Source organism: Penicillium coprophilum (genome assembly GCF_028826855.1).
Source record: "Penicillium coprophilum strain IBT 35676 chromosome Unknown utg000004l_segment0_segment0, whole genome shotgun sequence".
NCBI classification, from domain to species: Eukaryota; Fungi; Ascomycota; class Eurotiomycetes; order Eurotiales; family Aspergillaceae; genus Penicillium; species Penicillium coprophilum.
In genome coordinates, this window is record NW_026622723.1 from 5,706,760 (window position 1) to 5,730,184 (window position 23,425).

The 23,425-nt window shown below is 46.5% G+C and overlaps 8 protein-coding genes across 8 annotated transcripts; 5 read left to right on the forward strand and 3 right to left on the reverse strand.

Annotated features, from left to right (window-relative positions):
* Positions 1-286: 286 nt before the first annotated feature.
* On the forward strand, positions 287-2,591 carry N7500_006586 (putative AMP-binding enzyme; the record flags this gene model as incomplete). The annotated part of the gene is made up of 5 exons (XM_056677730.1): positions 287-457; positions 511-766; positions 830-2,105; positions 2,156-2,416; positions 2,486-2,591. 5 exons carry the CDS (start codon positions 287-289, stop codon positions 2,589-2,591), a joined length of 2,070 nt encoding a protein of 689 aa, XP_056532730.1.
* A 3,467-nt stretch (positions 2,592-6,058) lies between these two features.
* On the forward strand, positions 6,059-7,220 carry N7500_006587 (BTB/POZ domain-containing protein; the record flags this gene model as incomplete). The annotated part of the gene is made up of 3 exons (XM_056677731.1): positions 6,059-6,177; positions 6,231-6,339; positions 6,405-7,220. The coding sequence occupies 3 exons, from the start codon at positions 6,059-6,061 to the stop codon at positions 7,218-7,220; spliced, it is 1,044 nt and encodes a 347-aa protein (XP_056532731.1).
* A 472-nt stretch (positions 7,221-7,692) lies between these two features.
* N7500_006588 (uncharacterized protein) lies at positions 7,693-10,019 on the forward strand (the record flags this gene model as incomplete). Its single annotated transcript, XM_056677732.1, has 4 exons — positions 7,693-8,725; positions 8,785-9,208; positions 9,272-9,563; positions 9,627-10,019. The coding sequence occupies 4 exons, from the start codon at positions 7,693-7,695 to the stop codon at positions 10,017-10,019; spliced, it is 2,142 nt and encodes a 713-aa protein (XP_056532732.1).
* Positions 10,020-10,588: 569 nt separating this feature from the next.
* On the reverse strand, positions 10,589-12,070 carry N7500_006589 (uncharacterized protein; the record flags this gene model as incomplete). The annotated part of the gene is made up of 1 exon (XM_056677733.1): positions 10,589-12,070. One exon carries the CDS (start codon positions 12,068-12,070, stop codon positions 10,589-10,591), a length of 1,482 nt encoding a protein of 493 aa, XP_056532733.1.
* Positions 12,071-12,592: 522 nt separating this feature from the next.
* Positions 12,593-13,672, forward strand: N7500_006590 (uncharacterized protein; the record flags this gene model as incomplete). Its single annotated transcript, XM_056677734.1, has 4 exons — positions 12,593-12,650; positions 12,720-12,841; positions 12,920-13,090; positions 13,175-13,672. The coding sequence occupies 4 exons, from the start codon at positions 12,593-12,595 to the stop codon at positions 13,670-13,672; spliced, it is 849 nt and encodes a 282-aa protein (XP_056532734.1).
* Positions 13,673-14,031: 359 nt separating this feature from the next.
* N7500_006591 (uncharacterized protein) lies at positions 14,032-18,828 on the reverse strand (the record flags this gene model as incomplete). The annotated part of the gene is made up of 2 exons (XM_056677735.1): positions 14,032-18,327; positions 18,397-18,828. The coding sequence occupies 2 exons, from the start codon at positions 18,826-18,828 to the stop codon at positions 14,032-14,034; spliced, it is 4,728 nt and encodes a 1,575-aa protein (XP_056532735.1).
* A 745-nt stretch (positions 18,829-19,573) lies between these two features.
* On the forward strand, positions 19,574-20,975 carry N7500_006592 (Fructosamine/Ketosamine-3-kinase; the record flags this gene model as incomplete). Its single annotated transcript, XM_056677736.1, has 7 exons — positions 19,574-19,658; positions 19,727-19,845; positions 19,904-20,099; positions 20,174-20,473; positions 20,539-20,665; positions 20,732-20,788; positions 20,849-20,975. The coding sequence occupies 7 exons, from the start codon at positions 19,574-19,576 to the stop codon at positions 20,973-20,975; spliced, it is 1,011 nt and encodes a 336-aa protein (XP_056532736.1).
* Positions 20,976-21,730: 755 nt separating this feature from the next.
* N7500_006593 (uncharacterized protein) lies at positions 21,731-23,101 on the reverse strand (the record flags this gene model as incomplete). The annotated part of the gene is made up of 5 exons (XM_056677737.1): positions 21,731-22,139; positions 22,219-22,361; positions 22,412-22,633; positions 22,722-22,826; positions 22,928-23,101. 5 exons carry the CDS (start codon positions 23,099-23,101, stop codon positions 21,731-21,733), a joined length of 1,053 nt encoding a protein of 350 aa, XP_056532737.1.
* Between the last annotated feature and the right edge of the window lie 324 nt (positions 23,102-23,425).

Consider the following 23,425-nt stretch of genomic DNA (forward strand, 5'->3'; position numbering starts at 1 on the left):
GATCCACTAGTGCAGGTACCTGAGATAACATGGGAGGTACCACCATGTGGCAAGTACCTTTCAAAAGAGCCGAGGTTCCTTGTCGGCTCATGTCTTTTTTTGTGTCCGAAAAGCGTCGGTCGCTCCGGTATTAACTCCAGTTTTCTCCCCCACACTTTTTGCCCCCTTTAAGACGGATCACTCGGGCCTTTCTTTCTTTCGCTCCTTTCTTTAAATTCTGGTTCGTCCGCCCATTGTTTGTCCTGATCCTCTCTTCCCCCCTCCGGCTAACCGTATCCCGACAGACATGTTTTTCTCACAACCCGCCCACTTGGCTAAGGCCGAGGAGCTCAAGAAAGCCCCTCCAAAGGGTGTAGCTTACTCTGTGGCGATTCCGGGCACTGAACAGCCAGGCCGGAGTCGGGTCTACCGAGCATGGAATGCGCAAAAAGAACTTTTGACGACATTGGACCCCAAGGTACAGAGGCCCACGCGCGAATCCCACGGTGTCATAATATTGACCAATTCTAGGTCACCACGGCCCATGATATGTTTGAGTCGACCGCCAATCGCCAGCCCAAGAATCACTGCCTTGGTTGGCGTCCGTATAACTCCATTACCAAGTCCTTTGATCCATACCAGTGGCTTAGTTACGAGACTGTGCAAAAGAGACGCGCTGCATTCGGTGCTGGTCTGGTAGAGCTGCACCACAAACACAACTGCCATCGCCCCGGTCAGTATGGTATCGGTCTCTGGGCCCAGAACCGGCCGGAGTGGCAGATCACTGGTGAGTTAGGTCGCGCGAACGAACAATTCAAGGTATAAGACACTAAAACAAGATCATCTACAGATCTGGCCTGCGTTTCCCAATCTCTGTACTCCGTCTCGATCTACGACGTCCTGGCCCCGGACGCTACCGAATATATTATCAACCACGCAGAACTGCACTGTGTCGTCACTTCTCTACCCCATATCCCGACTTTGATCAAGCTCAAGTCCTCTCTTCCGAATCTCAAGATCATTATCAGTTTGGACCCGTTGGATGCAGGTGAGCAGGACAGTCTCACCAAGCGTGCCCTTCTCGAGTCCATGGCCGCCGACCAGGGCCTGGCAATCTATACTATGGATCAGGTTGAGGAGCTGGGCTTGGCCTCAAAGCGCGGATACAATCCTCCTTCTGCCTCCGACATTGTCACGATCAACTACACCTCCGGTACGACCGGTCCCCCAAAGGGTGTCGTTCTGACGCACGGCAATGCCGTGGCTGCCACGTCCTGCGGTCTCATCACTATCGAGCAAGCTCGAGGTGATACGACAGCCTCTTATCTGCCGCTGGCCCATATCTATGCCCGCCTGGCAGAGCACACTGCTTTCTGGGGTGGTGCGCGAATTGGTTATTTCCATGGAAATATCGCGGAACTGGTCGATGATTTGAAGTTGCTGAAGCCTACTGGTTTCATGTCTGTTCCTCGTCTTTACAGTCGATTCGGTAGCGCGATCCGTTCCGCGACCGTTGAGCAGCCTGGCTTCAAGGGCGCTCTGTCGCGACACATCATTGCGGCCAAAACCGCCAACATGAAGAATCCCGATCCCTCCAAGGCGACAGTCAGGCACGCTCTGTATGATCGTATTTGGGCTAAAAAAGTGACTGCCGCTCTTGGTCTGGAGCGAACCAGATATATGGTGTCTGGCTCCGCGCCCTTGGACCCGACCCTGCACAACTTCCTCCGTGTTGCCACCGGTACCGATATTCTTCAGGGTTACGGTTTGACCGAATCCTACGCCTCGGCCACCGCCCAGCCGACGTATGATCTGACCGCCGGCAATTGTGGTAGTCTCGCACCCTGCGTTGAGGCATGCCTGGCCTCCCTGCCAGACATGGAGTACTCCGTGGACGACAAGCCGTTCCCCCGTGGTGAGCTTTTGTTGCGCGGCAACAACATGTTCCGCGAGTACTACAAGAACGAGGAAGAGACCCGTAATGCCATCACCGAAGATGGCTGGTTCCGCACTGGTGATGTCTGCACAATTGATGAAAAGGGCCGTTTCATCATCATTGACCGCCGCAAGAACGTGCTTAAGCTCGCCCAGGGCGAGTACATCTCCCCGAGCGTCTGGAGGGTGTCGTCCTTGCCGAGCTCGGCTTCATCGCCCAGGCTTATGTCCACGGTGATAGTATGCAGACCTTCTTGGTTGGCATCTTGGGTGTCGCGCCTGACCTCTTCGCTCCGTATGCCAGCAAGGTTCTGGGCAAGACCATTGCACCGACCGCGGAAGCAGTCAAGGAGTATCTGGGTGATGATAAGCTCCGCCGTGCTGTGCTCGCTGACCTCGAGCGCGTGGCTAAGCAGCACAAGTTTGCTGGCTACGAGCGGATTCGCAACGTCTCTCTCAAGGTAGAGCCTTTCACCGTTGAGAACAACTTGTTGACCCCGACGTAAGTTCTGATTCTGATTTCCACCTTCATAACCCCGGCATCGCTAACATTACTTTCTCCCTTCTACAGTCTCAAGCTCAAGCGTCCTCCCGTTGTCAAGGTCTACCGTTCCCTTTTGGATCAGCTCTACGAGCAGGCCACCGAGGAGATGTCTGCTCCCAGGGCTAAGCTGTAGTGGCCCCAGCACCTATTCATGTCCATTGTTCTTTTCCATCACGTTATTACTCTGGCCTTTGGCGATTCTCCTCGGACTCTCGGTTCAGAAACTGTACATAGAACCAGTCCGGACACTGTAGTATATTAAATATTTTGATTGACTTATGCTGCGTCATTACCTGGGGTCATTCGTGGCTTGGGGGAGGTATTACTCCGGTTGGCTCATCAGTTGATCTGGTGTTCTCTTGTTCTGGCTTTCTTCCTTGCGTCTTCTTCAGCACTAGAATAGATATATGCACATCCGCCTAGCTATTTCATTTTGCATTTGCTGCTTTTCGTTTTCTTCTTCTTCTTCTTCTTCTTCTTCTTCTTCTTCTTCTTCTTCTTCCACTTCCACCGTTGATAGCCTTGCTTTCATATATACTTTTCGTCGGATTCTATATTGTACATCCAGCACTCAGGTTCCATTGGTTGGGATGGTTGTTGCCCTCCGATGTACAGATGTCTAACGAGAAAAATGTTCACAAAAAAAGCAATTTCCCCACAGATTTTTGGGTTCTTATTGTAAATTTTACTACCGGATCGAAAAAAAAAAAGACATGATAAGAGTGGGATTTGAACCCACGCCCCTTTCGAGACACGGAGACAGTTGTATACCATCGGGATCAGGTTAACCTGAACCGTGCGCCTTAGACCAACTCGGCCATCTTACCAATTGATGTAAGGCTGATGAAGTTATAAAATTATTAAGGAAATGAAACATCAAGGCTTCAATTTAGGCATTCAGTAGATTAGATCATGCTGCTATATATCCCACTGTTTCGCTTTTCCATATCTCTGCAGCATGCATTGAAAGTGTAATTAAATCAGGTTTGAGTATCTTTAATTCTCATCACTCTCTCCTATGTTAAATTTTGGTGGAGTTGACTGAATATATATTTGCCGTAAGATATGATGTGTTCACTTGTCAACATGGATAATCAAATAAGCATAACATTATATTGATCAACACTGCACATATAGGCCGTACCACCTTGATCAAGAGCCCCACCGAAAACGCGCCGATAATAGCCTATCCCATGATCTTATCCAATTAATTCCACTCCTTCATGCAAGGTATGTGTAGACATGACCTATACGCATCCAAGTACTTATGATACCCAATTCTCATCTAATGTACCCCCTGATCGACTACCATGATAGTATGAAGAGACTTGGTAAGAAGATGTCAGTGTAGCTTGATTGGGTACCAAGTATGAAGGGTTGGCCTGGCCTGTGCGTCCACACCAGCTCGCCAACACCGCCCAAACCCTATCTATCCCTATTAAGTAGATATTCAATACCAGCACAAGGGAGGCTTTTCACATGTCGGCCAGGTTTCGGTAGGTCGAAAATGGAGATTGCGCGATCAGGAATGAGTTAAAGTCTGTTTTGGCTGGCACATGTTAAGTATAGTTGGACCCCGACGCAGAGACGCCCGGAACCAGGCTACTGGGTGGCATAGGATTAGCTTGGGGGGATTCTCATGTGTGAAATAAGGAGCCGAGGTTCCGCGATAGGATTTGGAAGCGAAGAAAATGGAAGTGAACGGCTGTGGATGTAAGCAGTGATAAGCAAAGGATAACACACAGCTATGTTAGTGCGGACTCAGCGTCTGTAAACCCGAGGACAATTATTACAGCTAAGCACGAGGTGAACACGCCACACAACGGGAAAATGGCCGGTATCCTTCGTGCAGCCATGTCGTATTAGAAAGATCTGGGACTTGGTTGCCTTTGTCTGCTATACTGCAACTAAAACCGAAGAGGTGAAATGCAATATGAATTTAACACACAGAATTTGCTGGGAAAGGGAAAGGGGGAGAGTACCAACAAGGCCGGTGAACTTAAAGGTACATAGCTACATACAAAAAGGTGCCTGCTAGACCCCCGATTATACGCACTAAAGAGACTCTATCTTGGACATAGTATATTTCCGAAGAATAATAGGCTCTAACCTGTGTTGCATTGAAGCATAAAGTATCTAAGATGTATTGCATAGGAGCACACTACAAGAATCTATGTAAATCTCTTGAAAAAGACGGCCGAAGATTGTGTTTATCAATTAGGAACAGTAGTTGGAATCAGTTATATTTTTTACTATCTCTATGTATTATTCTCTACTTAAGAGAGGACAGCTGTTTGCCTTTATAAAGCCGTATTTCCCTCGATCTTCCATCCAATTGGTAAGATGGCCGAGTTGGTCTAAGGCGCACGGTTCAGGTTAACCTGATCCCGATGGTATACAACTGTCTCCGTGTCTCGAAAGGGGCGTGGGTTCAAATCCCACTCTTATCATGTCTTTTTTGTTATTTTTTTGTTCGAATAATGGCTGGGACCTAGAAGCTCGATTCACTCTTTTGTTTTACTTCACTGCCCATAGCCACGGTAGTCTGCAGATAGATATATACCATACATGGCAGAATTTTTGTACAAGAATCAAAGAACATACCTAGGTATGATGCGCAATGTGTGGATCACAAACAGAAAGAGAATCAATACAAGTTTACCAGTGAACTAGACAGGAGTATAGTATCAATAAAATTATTTCAAAACCAGTAAAAATTCATTCTTGGCCACCTAGGAGTTTGATGGATATGAGATCAGCACAACGCACAACAATGATTTCAGCCATTTATCAAACCAAACACCAACATGGCCGATCAAGCTGATAAGAAAGCCTTCTATTGCGAAGATATGGAGTAAAAACAAAAGATATGATAAGAGTGGGATTCGAACCCACGCCTCTTGCGAGACCAGGAAACTATTGCTAGTTGTGGAGTCAAGGTATACCTTAACCTGGCGCCTTAGACCAACTCGGCCATCTTACCAATTGGATGAAATGTCAGGCATCAAGTGGCTACATAAACTAAACATAAGCTCAGATGTACATGTCATGACAGTTATATAACGTAAAGCGTCCAACTCGGATGTAACTCTCAAACCGTCTAGTGCTCGAATCTGGAACAACACTCCTATTCATGGGAACTATATCCCGTAGAACAAATGACAGTCATACTCGGATAGGCGCGTTTGCCCCCAGAATCCATATCTTATGAATGGACTGGCCTGAATTGAAATACTCTGAGTCCAGATCCTTCTCGTGCATCTTGCGTCGTTCGGGAATTCCAAATTAGGATTAGGTTGAGCTGCTATATGCGGGAGTTCGAAAAGCAAGTCCAACTCTCACCGAATCACCACAGAGAAAAGCACGAACACAGTGTGTACACATCGCAAATAAACGAAGATGAACAAGCCAAAGGCTGGATTGGGCACCAATGCATCTCGATGTTATTCTTCTGATATTGCATCAGCTATATATGTCCTTACGTTGTTTACTTCGGGTGATGTAGCCAAACTGCCCTAAAAAAACCTCAACTGATTCTAGCCTGACCATCTGTTTCTATCACATACCTGATAGAATTTATCTTCATTTTGGCTGCCAGCCATGTCAATCGAATGGGGCAAAGGCTCACGATCAACTAGCAATTGGCCAGAGCGTGGCATTCCCGTATCTGACACCCAGAAAAAGAAGTACCACGAGTCTATTGTTGACCTCGTCTCCAGGTGATAATTGTACAACTCAAGACTTATGAGGCCTGCCACTAATTTGAATTTAGCTTGTATCTCAAATCGAAGTATAGCGACTTGACCATTGTTTGCGATGGCCAGATCTTCTCAGCCCATAAACTTATTCTTTGCTCTAAATCGAGATATTTCCAAAACAAGGTAATAGAAAATCAGATTCTTGACAATTCCTTCACTCCAAAGTTACTAACGAGGGTGAATATCAGAAAACTAACGATGAGATTTATCTGAAGGAGAAAGAACCAATCCTAGTTGAAAAGATGTTGGAGTTTCTCTACACGGGAGACTATACCTTTGAACGCAGTAAAACCAAACTGGTAGATACACAGACGAATGGCAAAGAGGTGACAGCAATAGATCCAGAGTCTCCAGGAGACCCGACAATCTTGATACCAGAGGAGCCTCTCGTGGACGAGCCTACAGAAGCGATAGCATGTTTCTCAAATGAGACCGATGGGTCCCTGACGGAGACAGAGGCCACTTATAAAAGCCCAACGGCAGAAGAGAAGCTTGCAGAGGAGTTGGTGGATGAAATATTGATGGAAGAGAGCCAAGCTCCGATTGACAAAGTCCACGGACAAGATTTATGCGAGAAAGGGGATGCCGTGGAGCTCCTTGTCAACAGATTGACAGACTGCCACCCAAGCTACTTTCATGTGCTCATGTATGGCGAAGCGATCTTCTTCAACATCAGCGAGTTGCGAATCAAAGCAAAAGCAAACTTCCGTGCCTCTTTTATGGATTGTCCCGAAAGAGCGTCCTTTGCAAAGACAATTGAGAAAATTTATTCAACAGAGGGAAGCTATTGGAGGTTGAAGACATCAGCGATTGACATGATCACGGACAGCTTACCCAAACTTTGGGAAGCAGAGACACCGGTGATTGATAAAAATCTCGTCAATTCAGTCCCCGATTTTGGCTACGACTTATGGCACGCCACAATGAACAAGTATGCTGCTCCAGCTGATACACCCAGTTCCGTTGCGTTAGCAGAAGATGATCATTTCTCAAAGCAGGTGTAGCTCCAGAGTAAGTCATCATGTCTCGCCTTCTACTAGGATCTGCTGACCTTGCTATATTTAACTAGGCTCACCCTTCAATGGAGCGGAAGTGAGTGATGTTTGAGGTTGGCGGGGAGTTTCCCAGATTACCAACTATATTCGTTCATTCACGGGTTCGCAATCAATGTATATAATTTTTGGGGAATGAATCAGGGTTATGTGTATAGTCTACTCTTGAAAAAAACCGTTCCAAGGTTGCAGTGCCATATTGACCATATCCCATAAGCGCTAGCTCACACTATTGTTGTTAGTCTGTTCGGAGTTCCAACTGGAATTCCCCGAATAGGAAAATCAAGGTCCAATCCCGAGGTCCGATACCCAGGCCCTGTATATTGGCAGTAACCATTTTACCTCTCATTTAACCCAAAGCCTTGGGTTGTTTCTGATTAGTATTATCCCCAAAAAAGAAAGCCTCCTGTTTCCCACCAATTTGATGAAAATGGCAACACGTCGCAATGGACAGCTGTCATCGTGTGAGCCTTGTCGGAAGTCCAAATTACGCTGCGACCACCAGACTCCTATCTGTGGTCGATGTATCGGTCACGGCCAAGCCGAACGCTGCTTTTATCATCCTGCCCCACTGACTCAACCGCGCGTGCGCCCCTCCAGGGTGATATCACGGAGACCCAAGAGGCACCAACGCCCGGACAATCAGTCTGTTTTTCGTTTGGATCAGAATATCTCCAGCATGGCCATACCGGGGCCGCCGCCAGGCTTACCACCAACTACAGTCGGGGAAAGTACATTATGCGACCAGCACATCGCGCAATGGACTGCGAAGGAGAAGCGAACTCTGACACCAGGACTTTTAGGGCTTGTATCACCAAAAGATATTTTCAATGAGTATGAAAATACGCTTTGTGTTGAGGAACCAGACAGCCTACCAGCAACAACAGCACCAGCAACTGCGTACCCACCGAGTGACTCCAATCATGTGTTGCTAGGAGCTCAGATTCTATCACATCTACAGAAGATCCGCTGGTTCCATGAGATCATTGAGCTAAAGAACAAGATATCCCCAGCATGGGTTATAGGCACTCCATTGACTCGTGCCTTGTGTGATTCTATGGAGCAAATGTATGATTGTGCAGTCCACAAGTCCCAGGATACCCACGCATCACTAGCCACCTTGTCCCATCAAATATTTGTCAACACATCCAAAGATAGTCAGATACATCCAACCATGAATGTCTCTGAGTATTTTAATTCAATGGCTCCAAGGTGGGAGACAGTTGGACTTGTCTTCGCCCTGCTGGGAACATCATTATTCCTTACACCCGATGATGACCCGATTTTCACACATCGCAACCCGTGGAAGCTTGAAAAAGGCCAGCTCAGAAATGTGGCCACTGCCATTAGTGATATCTGCTACCAGTTCTGCAATAGTGCTGGAACGACTAGCGATCCATTTTGCTTGCTCATAGCCCAGCAAATCGTTCTCTTCACTGCAATGTTTGGCGACAGCGGTAATCACGATCCAAGATTGCCTACTGGAAAAGAGAGAAGATAGCTGATATTCGGATAGACTACAGAGTCTGGCAAAAGCTCGGAGATCTATCTACCGTTGTTTATGCGCTTGACTTACATCAGTCCGACGGAGACATTGAAGAAAACATTCCCTTTTTCTTGATGGAAATACGAAAGCGAACTATGGTGTGCGCATACGCAATTGATAAGGAGCTAGCGACCTTTTTGGGGCGCCCTCCACGAATCTGCTCTCGATACTGTAGTATTCCGCTTCCGTTGGACATAAGTTATGAGAAGATGGTCTTATCACGAAGTGAAAGAGAGAAGTCACCGCAGAATCTCGACATGCATGGCTGGAATATTGAAGGAAACCTGACCGTTGGCGTCAGGCTTCGTGTCGTGCTAATGACGAGCTTGTTGCGAGAAAGTATCCTAGAATTGTCCTTGAGTCCTAGTACTCAGCATATCCCAGCCAGAGTTGAGTACGTATCCCTTGATTGGCTTTATATCATATTGATATAGGAGACTAATGGAAGCAAACACAGAGAACTGATTCAGGAATCCCGTCAGACCCAGCAAGAACTCCCCTCGTTTTTGCACTGGTCTCCCGAGCAAGCTGCAGCTGGTGCCTACATCTTTCCACGAGACGAGGGCCGCGCCTTCGTTCACATGGAGTTTACGTACCAGGAGTTTCTGTTGCATCGGATCTTGCTCAAGCGCCTCGGCATAAACCCACCAGGTCTTATACAAAGCTCTCTGGAGATATTGACCACGCTATTAGACATGATTGCCATGCGGAATCGGTCCGGCCACCCGGTGACAAATATGTTATGGGATGTAAGACTGTTCTGCACTATAATACTGCCAAGAGGTCTCCATCATAAGCTCATCCTCTTCTAGTTATGCCATATGGGCCTTCCTGCTGCAGGCATCCTGACTTCGAAACTGCTCTCGGAGCATAGCTCTCAAATTTCGAAGCCGCCAGTACCACCGTTATCTGCCAACGTTCGTTCACGTACCATCGAGAAGCTCAATATTTTTGTTTCTCATCTGGCCGTCATGGCGAGGCCCCACGAGGGTAATTATGAGAGTGTGCAACAAGGGACTCGATTCATTCGTCGTATGCTCGATCGAATTGTTTCTTCTGAGTGTCCCCAGCCGGCCATGTCGACTCCAGATATTGATCTGTCTGAAAATTGGATGGATGGGTGTGATTTGGATGTTAATCTCGATTTTATGGCGTGGTTTGACAGTATTCACTGGAAGCAGGACCCTTTGTTAAACTTCACTTGACTTCAATAGTACAAAGACCCTAGAGCCCAGTATAGACCTTCCCAAGGAGATGAAAGGGCCTCTCGTTTGCTTTCAAGGGTTCTATTCTTCCTAATTATATTGCTACTCGTACAAAATGCGAGAGAATAATCGTATATATAACGTGTGCCTTTTCTCGAACTAGTTGAGCACTATATGTGTAGCTGTTTATGGCAGGGGCCCGTGAACACTAGAACTCCCAGGTTCCCTACCATAAGCAAATCTTGAACTTCTCAAGTTCACATGGATATACGATAACACTGCTTATCGTTACGCAAAGATCGGTAGAAGATAAAATGTAACGCGTGGGAAGTATACAAGTAGTTAAGGAAATGGGAGCTATACTAGTATAGTATGTCGATAGTAAACTGCACAAAGCATAGTAGAGCGGTACATTTACGTTGCTAATTATGGTTCTTAGATTAAAACTCCGGTGTTACCACAGCCTGATTATCTGTGTAAATAAACATTAACAAACCTGCTGTACGTTATGATAATGAATTCTATACCTCATTTGTAGACCCAACATTCTGTTGGGCCACAAAAAACAATTAATCGTCAGACTTTGAGTCTCTCTTTTGCCTCCACGCAGATCCACATCGCCGTATAACCCAGACTGCAAGCAACCCTGCCACACCATCAACAAGAGCAATGAGCGTAAAGAGCCAGGAATATCCAATTGCCTTTGACAACGGCTGGAGAGTGGTAACAGCAGCCGCAGAGAGCGCACATCGAGTGATATTATTTGCGGCGGCCGCCGCACCAGGACGTCTTGGGAAGATGTCAACTAGCAAAGCACTGAAACTCTGCAAGATCACTGTACATTTTGCGCCAATCAACGCCTGCAAAATCAACGGAATACTCGGATGAGCATGAAAATGAACGGCCCATCCATAACCCACCAATAGAGGGATGGAAGTGGACAAGACGATATAGATACCACGAGACCGAGCCTTTTCAATGGGAAATTGGCTCATGTCCACCCTATGGCTATCCCCCTCAAGACCTATGGCTCGTGCGGTGTGTCTATAGTTCCAATCCAGGAGACGCCCCGCAAGGAGGCCCCCGAGAATGACTCCTAGTCCCCCAGGGAGAAAGCAGAGACCAACAAACAATTCATTGTATCCGTATGTGTTTCTGAAGATGAGAGGGAGGGAAGTTTGGATACAATACCATACGGCATAGGGCGATGCAGCCATCCACAGGATTAAAATGGTGTCCCAGTAGAATATAATCTTTAGGGATATAAAAGGGTTTGGTATGATCCATTTGCCCTTTCCTGTTTTACCGGCGTTGATATCTGTTATTTGTCCTTGTGGCATGATGGCATTATCCGTTTCAGGATTGTTACCCAACTTGGGAATCTTCTCAACCAGCAAATTCCACCACGTCCTCCATATACTCTGTGGATAGACGGCACCATTGCCAACTACTGTTCTTGCGGTTTCTGGTAATGTCCATCCGATGAATAGAAGAGATATGATCCCAAAGATAAACAAAGCCCAGAAACACCACATGGCATCCCCCGAGGCTAGGATAGCGCCACCGCCAATTACAGGCCCGATGCAGGGGCCGAGATTTGTCGATGTAAGCATGGGACCTAGAATTTTCCCACGTTCGGAGTGAGGCGAGACGTCTGCTACAACGGCGTAGGCAAGGGACATGACAGCTGATCCTCCAATGCTCTGGAGGCCACGCAATAAGATGAGGGCGGTATAGTTGGATTTATTCAGAGCTAGTCCGAGACTGGCACAGACATAAATTGAGAACGTCATGAGGAAGACTGGACGGCGGCCCAGGGTGTCAGAGAGTGGAGCCCAGAATGCGGGCGAGATGGCCTGGAAGATCACATAGCATGTGATAGTGAGATTGACGAGTTGGACGGATACGTGGTACTGGTTACTCAACAGATCGATGAGGGGGAAGTAGATGGTGGCCGTAAGCGAGGAAGCGAGAGTGAGATATCCGAGGAGATATGTGATGAACCATATTTTATTGCGTGTGAAGACGGTATATGGCTGAAAGATAGACATTGGGTTAATATTTGGTAGAGATGTGGGTAAATAGGTAGAGATAAGCTTAGAACCTTGGAGCTTAACCTATATCTGTTCCCATGGTTTGGCTGAGTTTAAAAAGAGGGGAAAAAGCCTCCAGAATTGAGAACTACACGACACACATCATGTGGGGAATCTGGTTACTGTAGTATATCACCACTGTGCTGTATCGTTACGAAATCGAGAAATCTATGTTTTCTATTGTGTGCATACGACGTACATGGCATGTATATAAGTACACAGTACTGTGTGGTTTTTTCAGGTTCTCGTGGAACAACGACAACGGGTAGATGGTAGGACTTGGAACCTTCCAACAGGCCTTTCCAAGAAACACCCGATTATCTCAGCATAACCCCTCTTTCCGAGGTCCAACCTTGAAAGCTTGAAAGCCTTTGTGTCAAAGGACTTCAGAGGACTTTCTCTTCCTTCGATCAGTTTCACAATTTACCGATTCAGTCTCACCTGCTTCCTTTATATTTGCTTTATCTGGAAGTCTATAATATGACAGGGGAGCAGAATCACCACATGGAATGGCAACTCCCCCAGAGCATTCTAGAAAGTAAGTCATGCTATGTTATTTCCCCGAGACAGATCCCTACAAAGTGCCTCAGTACTGAAATTCATTCAGATCTTCCAATCGCTGGCAGTAAAGTAGTCAATGTCACCCAATACGGTAAATCGCATTACGGGCAAACTACACAGTTAACAGTCCAGCTTCCCTCGGGATTGTTTGAAAGTTATTTTTTAAAGGTAGGGAAAGAGGATACCATTCAATGATCCGAGCGAGAAACCCATCCCCGGAGAATAGACTTCTCACTAACTCAGTAGATCCTAAAAGGAGAACTTGGAATGATCACCTGTCGAGGCGAGTATGAGTCCCTCAAGTCAATCTCCTCGGTGTGCGCACATACCCCAAAGCCACTAGGATGGGGCAGGTACAATAAGGACAATAGTGATTATTCATTTCTCCTCGCTGAGTTCTTGACTATCCGGAAGCAGGTAGGCTCTAAATCCACCCTAAGATTCTTTTATTTATCCCCGGTGACCTTTTATTCGAAGATGAATAATGATTTTAATTTATAGCCGGCGGATGCGAAAGCTCTCCCTGCTGCTCTGGCAGAGCTGCATCTGAAATCTCAATCACCCACGGGCAAATTTGGGTTCCATGTGCCCACCTGCCATACTCGTAATGTCCAGGCTGTCGACATTTGGACAGATTCATGGTGTGAACTGTTCTCTAGTCATCTTTCTCGCATTATCTCTCATGCCGAGACTGGTTTTGCGTCGCCTGTGTTTGATCAGCTTGGAAAGCTTGTTGTTTCAAAGGTCGTTCCTGCTCTCCTTTTACCGCTACAGGCGGATGGGCGCTCAATTAAACCATGTCTTATACACGGGGACTGCTGGGATGGAAACACTGCAACTGGGGAAGATGGCCGTGCTTTCTTTTTTGATGTTGCGTCCTTCTATGCACACAACGAATACGATTTGGGGAATTGGAGAGCCCCCAGGCATGCTCTTAGTGCTCCGGCCTATACGGATGCCTACAAAGCGTTGGTTCCGATGTCTGAACCAGGTGAGTAATTACCGTAAGAATATACCCCAGGAGAGGGAAAAAGGCAGAACTGACACATGATTTGTTTTGATCTGTCAAGTCGAGGATTGGGATAGTAGAAATCTGCTTTACTCGCTGACATGGAACATATGCAATGCATTGTTTGTGCCTCTCTCCACGCAAAAACCACAGTGAATCTATCTCCCCGGAGTTGGGCTTTTGTTGCAGGTTGGCTGATTTCCGATCTTCTTTTAACAGGGTGTTCAAAGACATGATTGCTCTCTGTGAGAGAGTTTGTCCGGATGACTTTCATGACGTACTACCTGAGTTAGACAACACAGAGAAAATCACTTATCTGCCAATGCTTGATATTGAGGACTGAACCATGCTATACTGAGCCTGAGGAGGAAGGCCCAAATAGCTCATCCTGTCTGAGAGTCAAACTTCCCTTTCTGGGCCCATCAGAACTGCCTTGGTGTGTGAAATCAAGGCCTCGCTTGATGATGACAAGCTCATTTAGTTTGACAAAGATGATTTCGCCTTTACGCCCAAGATCCAGTAGCAATTGACCGGTGGAACCAATCCAGTCATTAGGAATAAAAAAGTGTCGTATCATAGGCTCCTCCCTCTTTTTTAGATTGACGGAGCAAACCCAGCGGTCAATGTCAAGATATACTAGTCGTTCATCAAGCGCCCCAATAAGTGTCTCGACTCTTGATGATACAGCATCAAAGCTGTGCACGGGGGATTGGATCACGTTGTCCGAAATGAAGTTTCTGAAATCCCACACATGTATTTGTGGCTCAGAGGACTGAGTGGTTGAGGCGTCCTTTGTTATTGTTGCAAAGAAACGGGGGTCGTGGAGAGGGATCACGCGATCGATCACTGTCGAGGGTTGAAGCAGATGATCCAGAGAAACAGTGTTGAGGCATTCCAGAGAGGTCCAGTTGTATGCCAATGCCCCTGTGGGCATTACAAGAAGCAGATGATCGGGACACGAGGCACTCTGAGTCCAATATCTTCTGCCTTTGACCTCCTTGCGAACGAGAGGAGTCTTGTTTCTAGAGTCAACTAGATCCCAAAGAGTATCCTCAGTTTCGGTAGTTACAAGAAGCCTAGAGTGTTTGTTGCATGCAAGCAGTTGCTGTATACCTGCTTCAATGTATAGATCCAGAAAAGGCCCTTGAACACTCCATCTCGATCGTGGCAGTCGCATAAGCCTCCTGCTTACGACGTGACTGGCCGAGTCTGCGCATGTGAGAATACCCTCGTCAAAGTGGAGGAAATTGATCGGTATCCCAGGAGTTTGTACAAACAGTTGCTGGCTCTGAAGTTCAGACGCAATGTCGTAGACATGTACGGACCCATCCTCCTTTCCACAGAAGACAATCGAGGCAGATCGAACGCAGATAATCGAAGTGATGCTTACGGTTTCCAAAATGCGGTAGTCTATCTCCTGTGCGTTAGTTGAGACGGATACCGTGTCACTGTTTATGTCGTCAATATCCTGTCTCTGTAACACTGCAGGGTCCCAGATCCGGCATTGGTGGGCCCGAACGTCAAGGAGTCGAGTATTGTCCAAAGTGAAGGTGAGGATCTCGGATCCAAACGGGTCCCCGTCAAAGTTTAGCCGATAAATCATTTTAAGCGTTTCCATATCGTACAACTGAATTGTGCCCTGCGAGTCGGCAGTTACTAATGTGCGGCCGTCTGGGGAGCACGCCAGCGCGTGAGCATTCACCCCCCGTAGAGCACCTCTAACACCACCGGATGAGGTATCGTACACCATAGTATCTCCATCTGAGTAAGCCGCAACAAGAATATTTGCGTCAACAGCAGGGCTGAAGGCTAGAGTCCAAACCGTTGTGCTTCCGTTGCTTTCTTTCAACGACTCATATAGCGACCCGGACTCCTTCTCATAGACGTCGTGGATCTGTTCTAGCTCAAAGTCCCACAGGATCAGATACTCCCCGCGATAGATAATTGCCAGGAGTCTTTGATGAGGGCAGAACGCTGCGCCCGTAGGTTGCCTGAATTGGATATCACGCTTTTCAAAATCCTGCGTCCAATTGGTAGGCTCGTTCTGGATGATACCGCCATTTTGGACATCCCAGTATAGCAATTGATTGTTCTTCAATGCACCAAGTAGAAAACGGTCATTTTCCGTGAATGTCAGGGCGATGCATATTGCTGAGACTGGGAGCGTGCAAATCTTGGACCAGGAATCCAAGTTCCATACAGATATTGATTTTACACCGGCCGACGCGAGATAGTTTCCGCTCTCCCCAAATGTCAATTGCAACACCGCTCCTTGCTGCTGAATAGCATTGCATTCCTGGCACGTGGTACTATCGTAAAAGATGATTTTCCCATTTGCCATGCCCATAGCCATGTACTTGTTTGATGTCGCCACGCTCATGATCTGCCACGAATTGGAATGTGATATAGTGGCCATGCAGTCATCCCAAGTATGCAAAGATGAACCATGCACAGATAGCCCTCTAGGCGATGAGCCAAATAGCCGACGCACAGTCGAATCGCGGGGACAGAATGGGGGTATGAGGTGGTGGATTGACAACGGGTGGAGAGAAAGTTGGTGACCAAATCTAGTTATGAGATGAACCATATCATTTCCCCACTCTTGGATGAGCCGAAGATCTTTCTTCAGACCCATTGGGGGTGTATGTTGGGAACGCCGAGTTAACAGGTTGTCGATGGCCTTCCCGGCATGAAACACTAATTGCAGATCTCCATGTCTGGCAAGATATTCAATCCAACTCAGGATATTAGGTGACATGAGAAACTTCGCCAGGGCGACGAAAATATCCTCATCCGTTGATCTAGCCAAAGTCAAGTGTTTGAAGACAAACTTGCATGCATAATCTGCGAACGGGGACTTCTTCTCGACCTGTGTGGAGAGACTCAATTTTCTTGACCGAGGAGCTTTCATCTCGCTGCTGGAGAGGTACTGGAGACATGCTAGAGCAATCTGCCTGTGCGCATGTGACTTTGAAATTTCGAACTCTGGAACGCTGTTCTGACGTAGGAGGAAATCTCGCGCTGTCGAATGGATTAACCGGACCATTTTCTGGCTGTCAACGTAGGCGATGTTGCGACAACATGTGTTGATAGAGCGCTCAACGTCGTTGATGCGGTCACTTATGTCCAGCTCAATGGCCTGGTTTATCTCATCTATTGAAAGTGGCCGAAAAGAGCAGGCTGTCCAGGTAAGAATAGATTTTGCCAAATCCTTCCCGAATCGGGTGTTGGCCATATCGCTGAGAATCTTGCTGTAAAGATTGTCCATGCTATCAGAGCTGCTAGCCAAAACTCTCCGGATATCGGCCGATGTATTGGCTTGCTGGAGTTCCTTCAGCACCAAGTCGACACAGAGGAAGCAACCGTTTGACGTCTCAGTAATGTCGTCCACCATAGCCTTTTTTTCATCAATATTCCTTGACGGCAGTGAATCAATATGGGCTTGCAGGAGAAGTGATATATCTTTCTTTGTGTCCTGCTCCCCGATGACCTCCGATACGACTTCAATTGTCTGGTTCGTAAACCCCATAGAAGTCATTGGATATCGAGAGGTCACCAAGATGGACAACGGCCAAAGCTCCTGGGCCTTTGCCAGCAAAGACATGAGCTCAGAGCCTGCCTTGCACTCATCCAGAGCATCGATTACCCAGTATTGCTGCTTCATCAAGCGAATCTTGAGAAGACCGCGGAGGTAAAGTCTTTGCCAAACAGGATTATGGTCCGACTTGCTGATTGTTGCGTCCTGCCACGCCGCCGCAACGTCTAATACAGCTGACAAAATGTCGCCGTGTAACTGGGCCATTTGCCAAGCCAACGATCTTAAGAAAGAATTTATGGATACTTTTGATTTGTCCTCCTCCTTGAAGAAGAAAAAACAGCAATCTTGCCCCGATTCCCGCAGATGGTTAATGATGTGACTGGTTAAAACAGTCTTTCCCGCACCTGGTCGCCCTCGTAGCCAAAGTAGTTGGGAACAGGAAGAATCCTGCCATCGTTTGAAAGAGGGTTTGTGTAGGAACCAATCACATGAGCCCAAAATCCTATTGTCATCTTGGCTCATCAAGTCCCCTTCTGGGGCTTCGGATAGGCTAAGGAATGTATTCAAGGCTTCCAGTCGATCCCCCTCAACTCTTTGGCCCTGCGATATTTGGGAGCCCCGTTTGCTCTCAATGTATGCTGCCAGTGAGTTCCTAATTGCAAGGTAGGAAGGATCATTGGTAGACGCAAAACGAGCGACATCGCGGTGATTCGCGTTTAAATACATCTTTCTTTCGTTGACGTAGTTCATTACCGCGGAGCTTTTGTCTACAATGAGCCCTCGCCCAAAGACATAGTTCATCGGTTTGTTTTCATAAAACGAAAAGAGTTGTAGGTCACCACAAAGCTGGGGGAATTCTTCGTTGATCGATTCTAGCGCAGGCGATCCTGGAAAAAGGTCCTGTACGAATGCCCGGGTCCCTGAAACCACCTGTAGAAGTCGACTCAGGGTCTGCGCAAGATCTGCCCCTTGGTGGGGCGTTGCGAGGAAGAATATGGCGCAGATTCTGCGAACAAGTGGCCTCATATCTTCACTATCATGGGCAAAAATGAATGCCTTCTTGATGACGAGTCCACCCATGCTGTGACCAACCAAAATCAATGGTATCTTATGACATTGAACGATTAGCTGCTTAACTCTGAGGCTCTAAAAAGGGTCCAAAATTAAATCACCTACCTTGCTCTCTCTCAGGATGACAGGTGAATCATGTATAGAGTACAGTAGGGATCGTGCAAAATCCGGGATATTAAGAACAGACCCCTGCGCAATGGCAGAAGCATATCCGAAAGTATGGATTCGCACATCCTGGAAAGCTTGGTCCTTAGGGAGCCATTCTTGAGGCCAAAATAATGATGGATCTCCATTCTTGGTCCATGTGCTTTGAGAGCCCCCGTTGATCCCATGGACAAATATCAAGTCGACCACTATGTCATCAGGAGGGCTGTATACGGTGGTGAGACCGATTGGACCCTTAGTGCTAGCCTCTTGGTCAGGCCAGTCCGTAGTAGTGGTGGTGGTATCCCTGCGGGTGAGGGTCCGGGTAATAAGAGACCTGGTGGTGGCGATGGACACGAGGGATTTGCGTCTGTCTCCGTATTCTGATCCCATTTTTTATTCAATTACTACCCATAGAGTCACACGTACGTGGGATAGAGGCTGAATGTTTTTGTGCTTTTTGTGGATATCATCGGGGGAAGGGAGCAATTCCGAATTTTGGATGATTTTGACATGGGTCTCCCAGGATTACCCTGCACAACACCCATTCTAGCAAAGCTCGGCATCCTACGGAATAAAACTCATCCTGATAATATGTATTCGATGGCACAAAACTTGCCACGTCACGGTGACCTGCAGGGACGAATTCAAGCAATCAAGTTTGAGCTTGTGAATCCCTCTCCCGCCTCCTTCTCTCTCAAAAATAGGTCGTAATTCGCGCTTTCGGGGCTTTGTTGTCTATTCAGAAACCGAGTGATTGATATATTAACCGGAACACATAAATTTATAATGCTCTATATCGTTCCTCCTACAATCCATTCCCTTTCCAAAAAAAAAGCATTATAACATGGAACTGTCAAAACTTCTAATGTTGGAAAAGCTGTTGTGGGGGGTTAACTATGGACTTCCACCAATTTTTCCATGTATCTTAGCGCCTCTAATCAGGATGCTATATATAATTGGCCAACTAACGCAGTGTGACGGGACCAATGTGATGAGCGTGCATATAGAAGGCTGCACCCCAGGAGCGGCAATGGATCTAGAGCATTACCCCGCCTATTATTCATGTTGCCCTAAGTCATAAAAAGCCTCAATCCCATGAGAAACACCTTCGACAAAAGAGATTGAAAGCAGACACATGATGGTTGATTCATCTATCTGGGACCAGGAGATCGCAGTACCCGCAAGTGTTATAACATTTGTGGATGATAATGTTTCGAAGTGTAAGAAAGTTCTCTTGTTCTCTTGTTTTCTTGTTTTTAATCCCTGACTAAATTTCATACTACTATAGATTTCCCTGAGGGTTCAACCGTGGTCAGCATCTCTTCATATGGTGCCTCGTACTGGACAAGAACTGCCGAGATTAAGACGACTGATTCCGCCGGAGATAGTATCTCATTCTTTTTGAAAGTGAGTAGCATTAGAAATTTATCTAAAGTTTTGTGTTGCTTATTCTGCGATACATCAGGTTGCGCAAGGCGACATCGGTAAAGGGATGCTTCATGGCGAGTTCCATTCCATGACAGCTATCCATAAGGCTATGCCTGATATTGCCCCCCAGCCCATAGGACATGGGACCTACGAGGAGGATTCCGATACTCACTTTTTTCTCTGTCGCTTTCACAACATGTTGGATCGCCTCCCCCACCCCAAAATCTTTCCTGGTATATTGGCCCAACTACATAAGAGGGGAATATCCCCAAACGGGAAATTTGGATTTCATGTAACAACTTATCAGGGAGACTGCCCCAGAACACGACTGAGTGCGACACATGGGAAGAATGTTTCTCGAATGGCATCGAGCAGTTCTTCGACGCCGAGGAGGAGGCTCAAGGCTTCGACCAAGAAATGGCTGTTCTCAGAAAAGGGATAATGGAAAAAGTAATTCCGCGGTTGCTACGACCATTGGAGACTGGTGGAAACAAGATCCAGCCATGTTTGGTGCACGGGGACTTGTGGGATGGAAATACGTCGGTTGATGCCGAGACTGGAAAGCCCTTGATTTTCGATGCGTGTTCATCATACGCGCATCACGAATGTGAGTTCCATAGTAGGATAGCGAACAATACTAAGTCACTGCTAAAGATGCTTTCTGGGTTACAGATGAATTGGCTCCATGGAGGCCTGTGAGACACAAGATTGGAACGCCGTATGTGACGGAGTATCTCAAACATTTCTCTGCATCCAAGCCAGAAGCGGATTTTGACGATCGGAATGCATTATACTGCGTGTGAGTCACTAAAAACATAATCCTTTCAATCCAGATAAGAACCAATTGACTGAACGGCAATCATAGGAGGTTTAATTTATGCTCATCGGCTCTATACCCGGGAAACCTTCGCTTCAGAAATATGTAGGTGTTCCTGAAACTCCTCGCCATGAAGATATAAAACTAACTGGACTGGCTACAAAGCGTGAAGCAGGAGATGCGTGATCTTGTAGAGAAATTTCCAGCAGGATACGAAGATGATGATCGCAAGACTGCGAAGATGTATAGCGGCCAGGAGTCGGATTCAATTAGAATGCTAGTTGCTGCCTGATTGTGCTTGAATATGTCTAATTTTGATGCTGCTTTTAACACCATTCCATACCGTCTACTGTAAATAAGATTATAATCGAACCTATTCCCACGTGGATTATCAAAAAATCCATCATATCCACCGAAGCCTCAGTGTTAAAGCCCTCAGACTGCACAAAGATCTAGGTAGTAACAAGCAATTTAATTGAATCAAACCGCTGGGCTCTATACACCTTCACAGCAAAACGAAATTGGAGGTCAATTTGTAGGAGATGAAGGGAGAGAAACGAGACCATATCTATCTTCATGAGTGATTTAGTATGCGTGCATTATGAAATACATAGATATGAAGTTCATTGGTGAATATATAACTAAATTACGACACTGGTTGGGAAAGCTCCTGTGTGAACGAGGTGAGCTAGCTGTAGGAAGGTTTGACTGTCCCCAATAAATGCCACCGTGATAAAGATGTTGCTTATCCTCTAAGGCCTCTGTTTCGAGTATATGCAAGGGATGAAGTAGTATCTATATTAGGTGAATGGGTGGATATTCAAGCTGATAAAGCTCTTGTACCGAGGTTGGTGTTACCAAAAGAATATTCCACTAACATTTACATCAATGAACTGATCGCATGGGTGCATCATGTCCGTTGTGTCTTTCACAGCGAGGACTCGGCGGAAGGTAATTCCCTCCAAATAATATATGTTATTTTTTGTAGATTCAATTCCACGTGGTCAAGAATCGGTCAACACTACTATATTATATATAAATTAATTCTTATCCCGTAGAGTGCATCTCATAATCCTCCTCCTCCACCATCCATTCCTGTGTCTGGTGAATAATCAGACGTTGGCTATCCTGCGACCGCCGGGAGATAGTCAGAGTCAAATCAATCTCATCCGCTTCCCCACGGTCTTTTGAGTAGACGTGGGATTTATTGGTAGGGGCGCTCTCTCCGGTAGGTGTGAAATACGAATTTTGGCCGCTGCGATTTGTGACGCCCTGGCCCCATCCTGTGTTGAATACAATGACGAACGGTTTTAGACATGGCACGGTGGATACCATAATGCTGCTGTGAAGGAGAACTGCGGTCACGACTAGCGCATCTGATAGATGCAGAGGTGGGTCGGGATAGAAAAGCGAGCGGTTAAGATAAGTTTGACGGAGTATAATCAAGATGATGACCCTAAATATCGTAGAAAAATGATTAGCTTTTGTAGATATCTTTCTCTTTATCTCTTTTTATTGCTATATTAGATACTCACGGGAACCTCGTTCCAAATGCGAAGATTACAGTCCACTTTTGCTTCCACCGCATTTGAATTCCCCATACCAATAAAACACACAGTCCAAAGGTAAGGACTTCTGTAGTCACATCAAACGCAGTAATGATCTTCCAGGCCAAATTCTGCTCGACCTTGTTAGTTAGATCTTTTTATGCGAGTGAGGATAACGCACAATATTGCTACAATGTTGGGTCATGGTAAGTTGGTATTGTGGGAAGCAACTGAGGGCAACCGCAACAATCGAAGCAAGTGTCCACGCCACCATCATGCCCAAAAGGATCTTGGAACAGAGCAAATAGCTTTTCTGTCGACCCAGTTGCTTGAGAAGCAAACACACGGAAATCTTGGCCGCGCCGTGCCCAGCCAGGAATAAGAGGTTCGCTGCATAGATGCCCTAAAATGACATCTGTCAGTTTATTTCCCCTTTTTTTTCAGTAGCATCACAGAATGATTTGAGGTTTGAGGTTTGCAAGGGAAATCACCTTTCCGGCGCGTATTGCGTCTGACAGCAAGTTTTCATCCTCTGATCGGCCCAGACCATGGGAAACCGCATCCATGATCGCTCCTACATGGGCGATAGCCATGACCTAGATGATCAGACAGACACATATTAGAAAGCCAATTGGCGATGGGGCTAGGGAAGAAAGAAATTATTGGGATGTAAGAGTCATAACAAATAGAGACTTACACTCCCGGTAAACACTACCAAATCATCAATCTTCACTGGTCCATTGATCGCGAGCCGCATGTATAGTCGAATCAGACTCACTATTATCATCCACGTCATAAATAGTGTTTCAAAAATGACAATTAAGCCACTTCTATTCGTTGCGGAGACTGCATAGGGAGAGACGGACGCCATGAGGGAGGTCGAGATAGGTGTGCGGCGACGGGGACCGAAAAGCAGAGAATTGGCGATGGGTCATGATGATGACTTTTGAGAAAAACTGGAGCTATATTTGCAGTGTTTGAATGAATCGTAGGATTAAATGAGCGACAGGGATGCTGGTACTCCTTACTCCGTAGGCTTTTGTACATCGTGCTGGTATTGTTTGAACATACTCCGTTAATTCCGGGGGCTTGTGAACGATGTACTCCGTACTCCGTACTATTTTTTGGTGGTCTTTTACTCATATTTACGAGTGGATTATAACAGATTAATTTTTCTCCCAAGTGGTCGACCAGT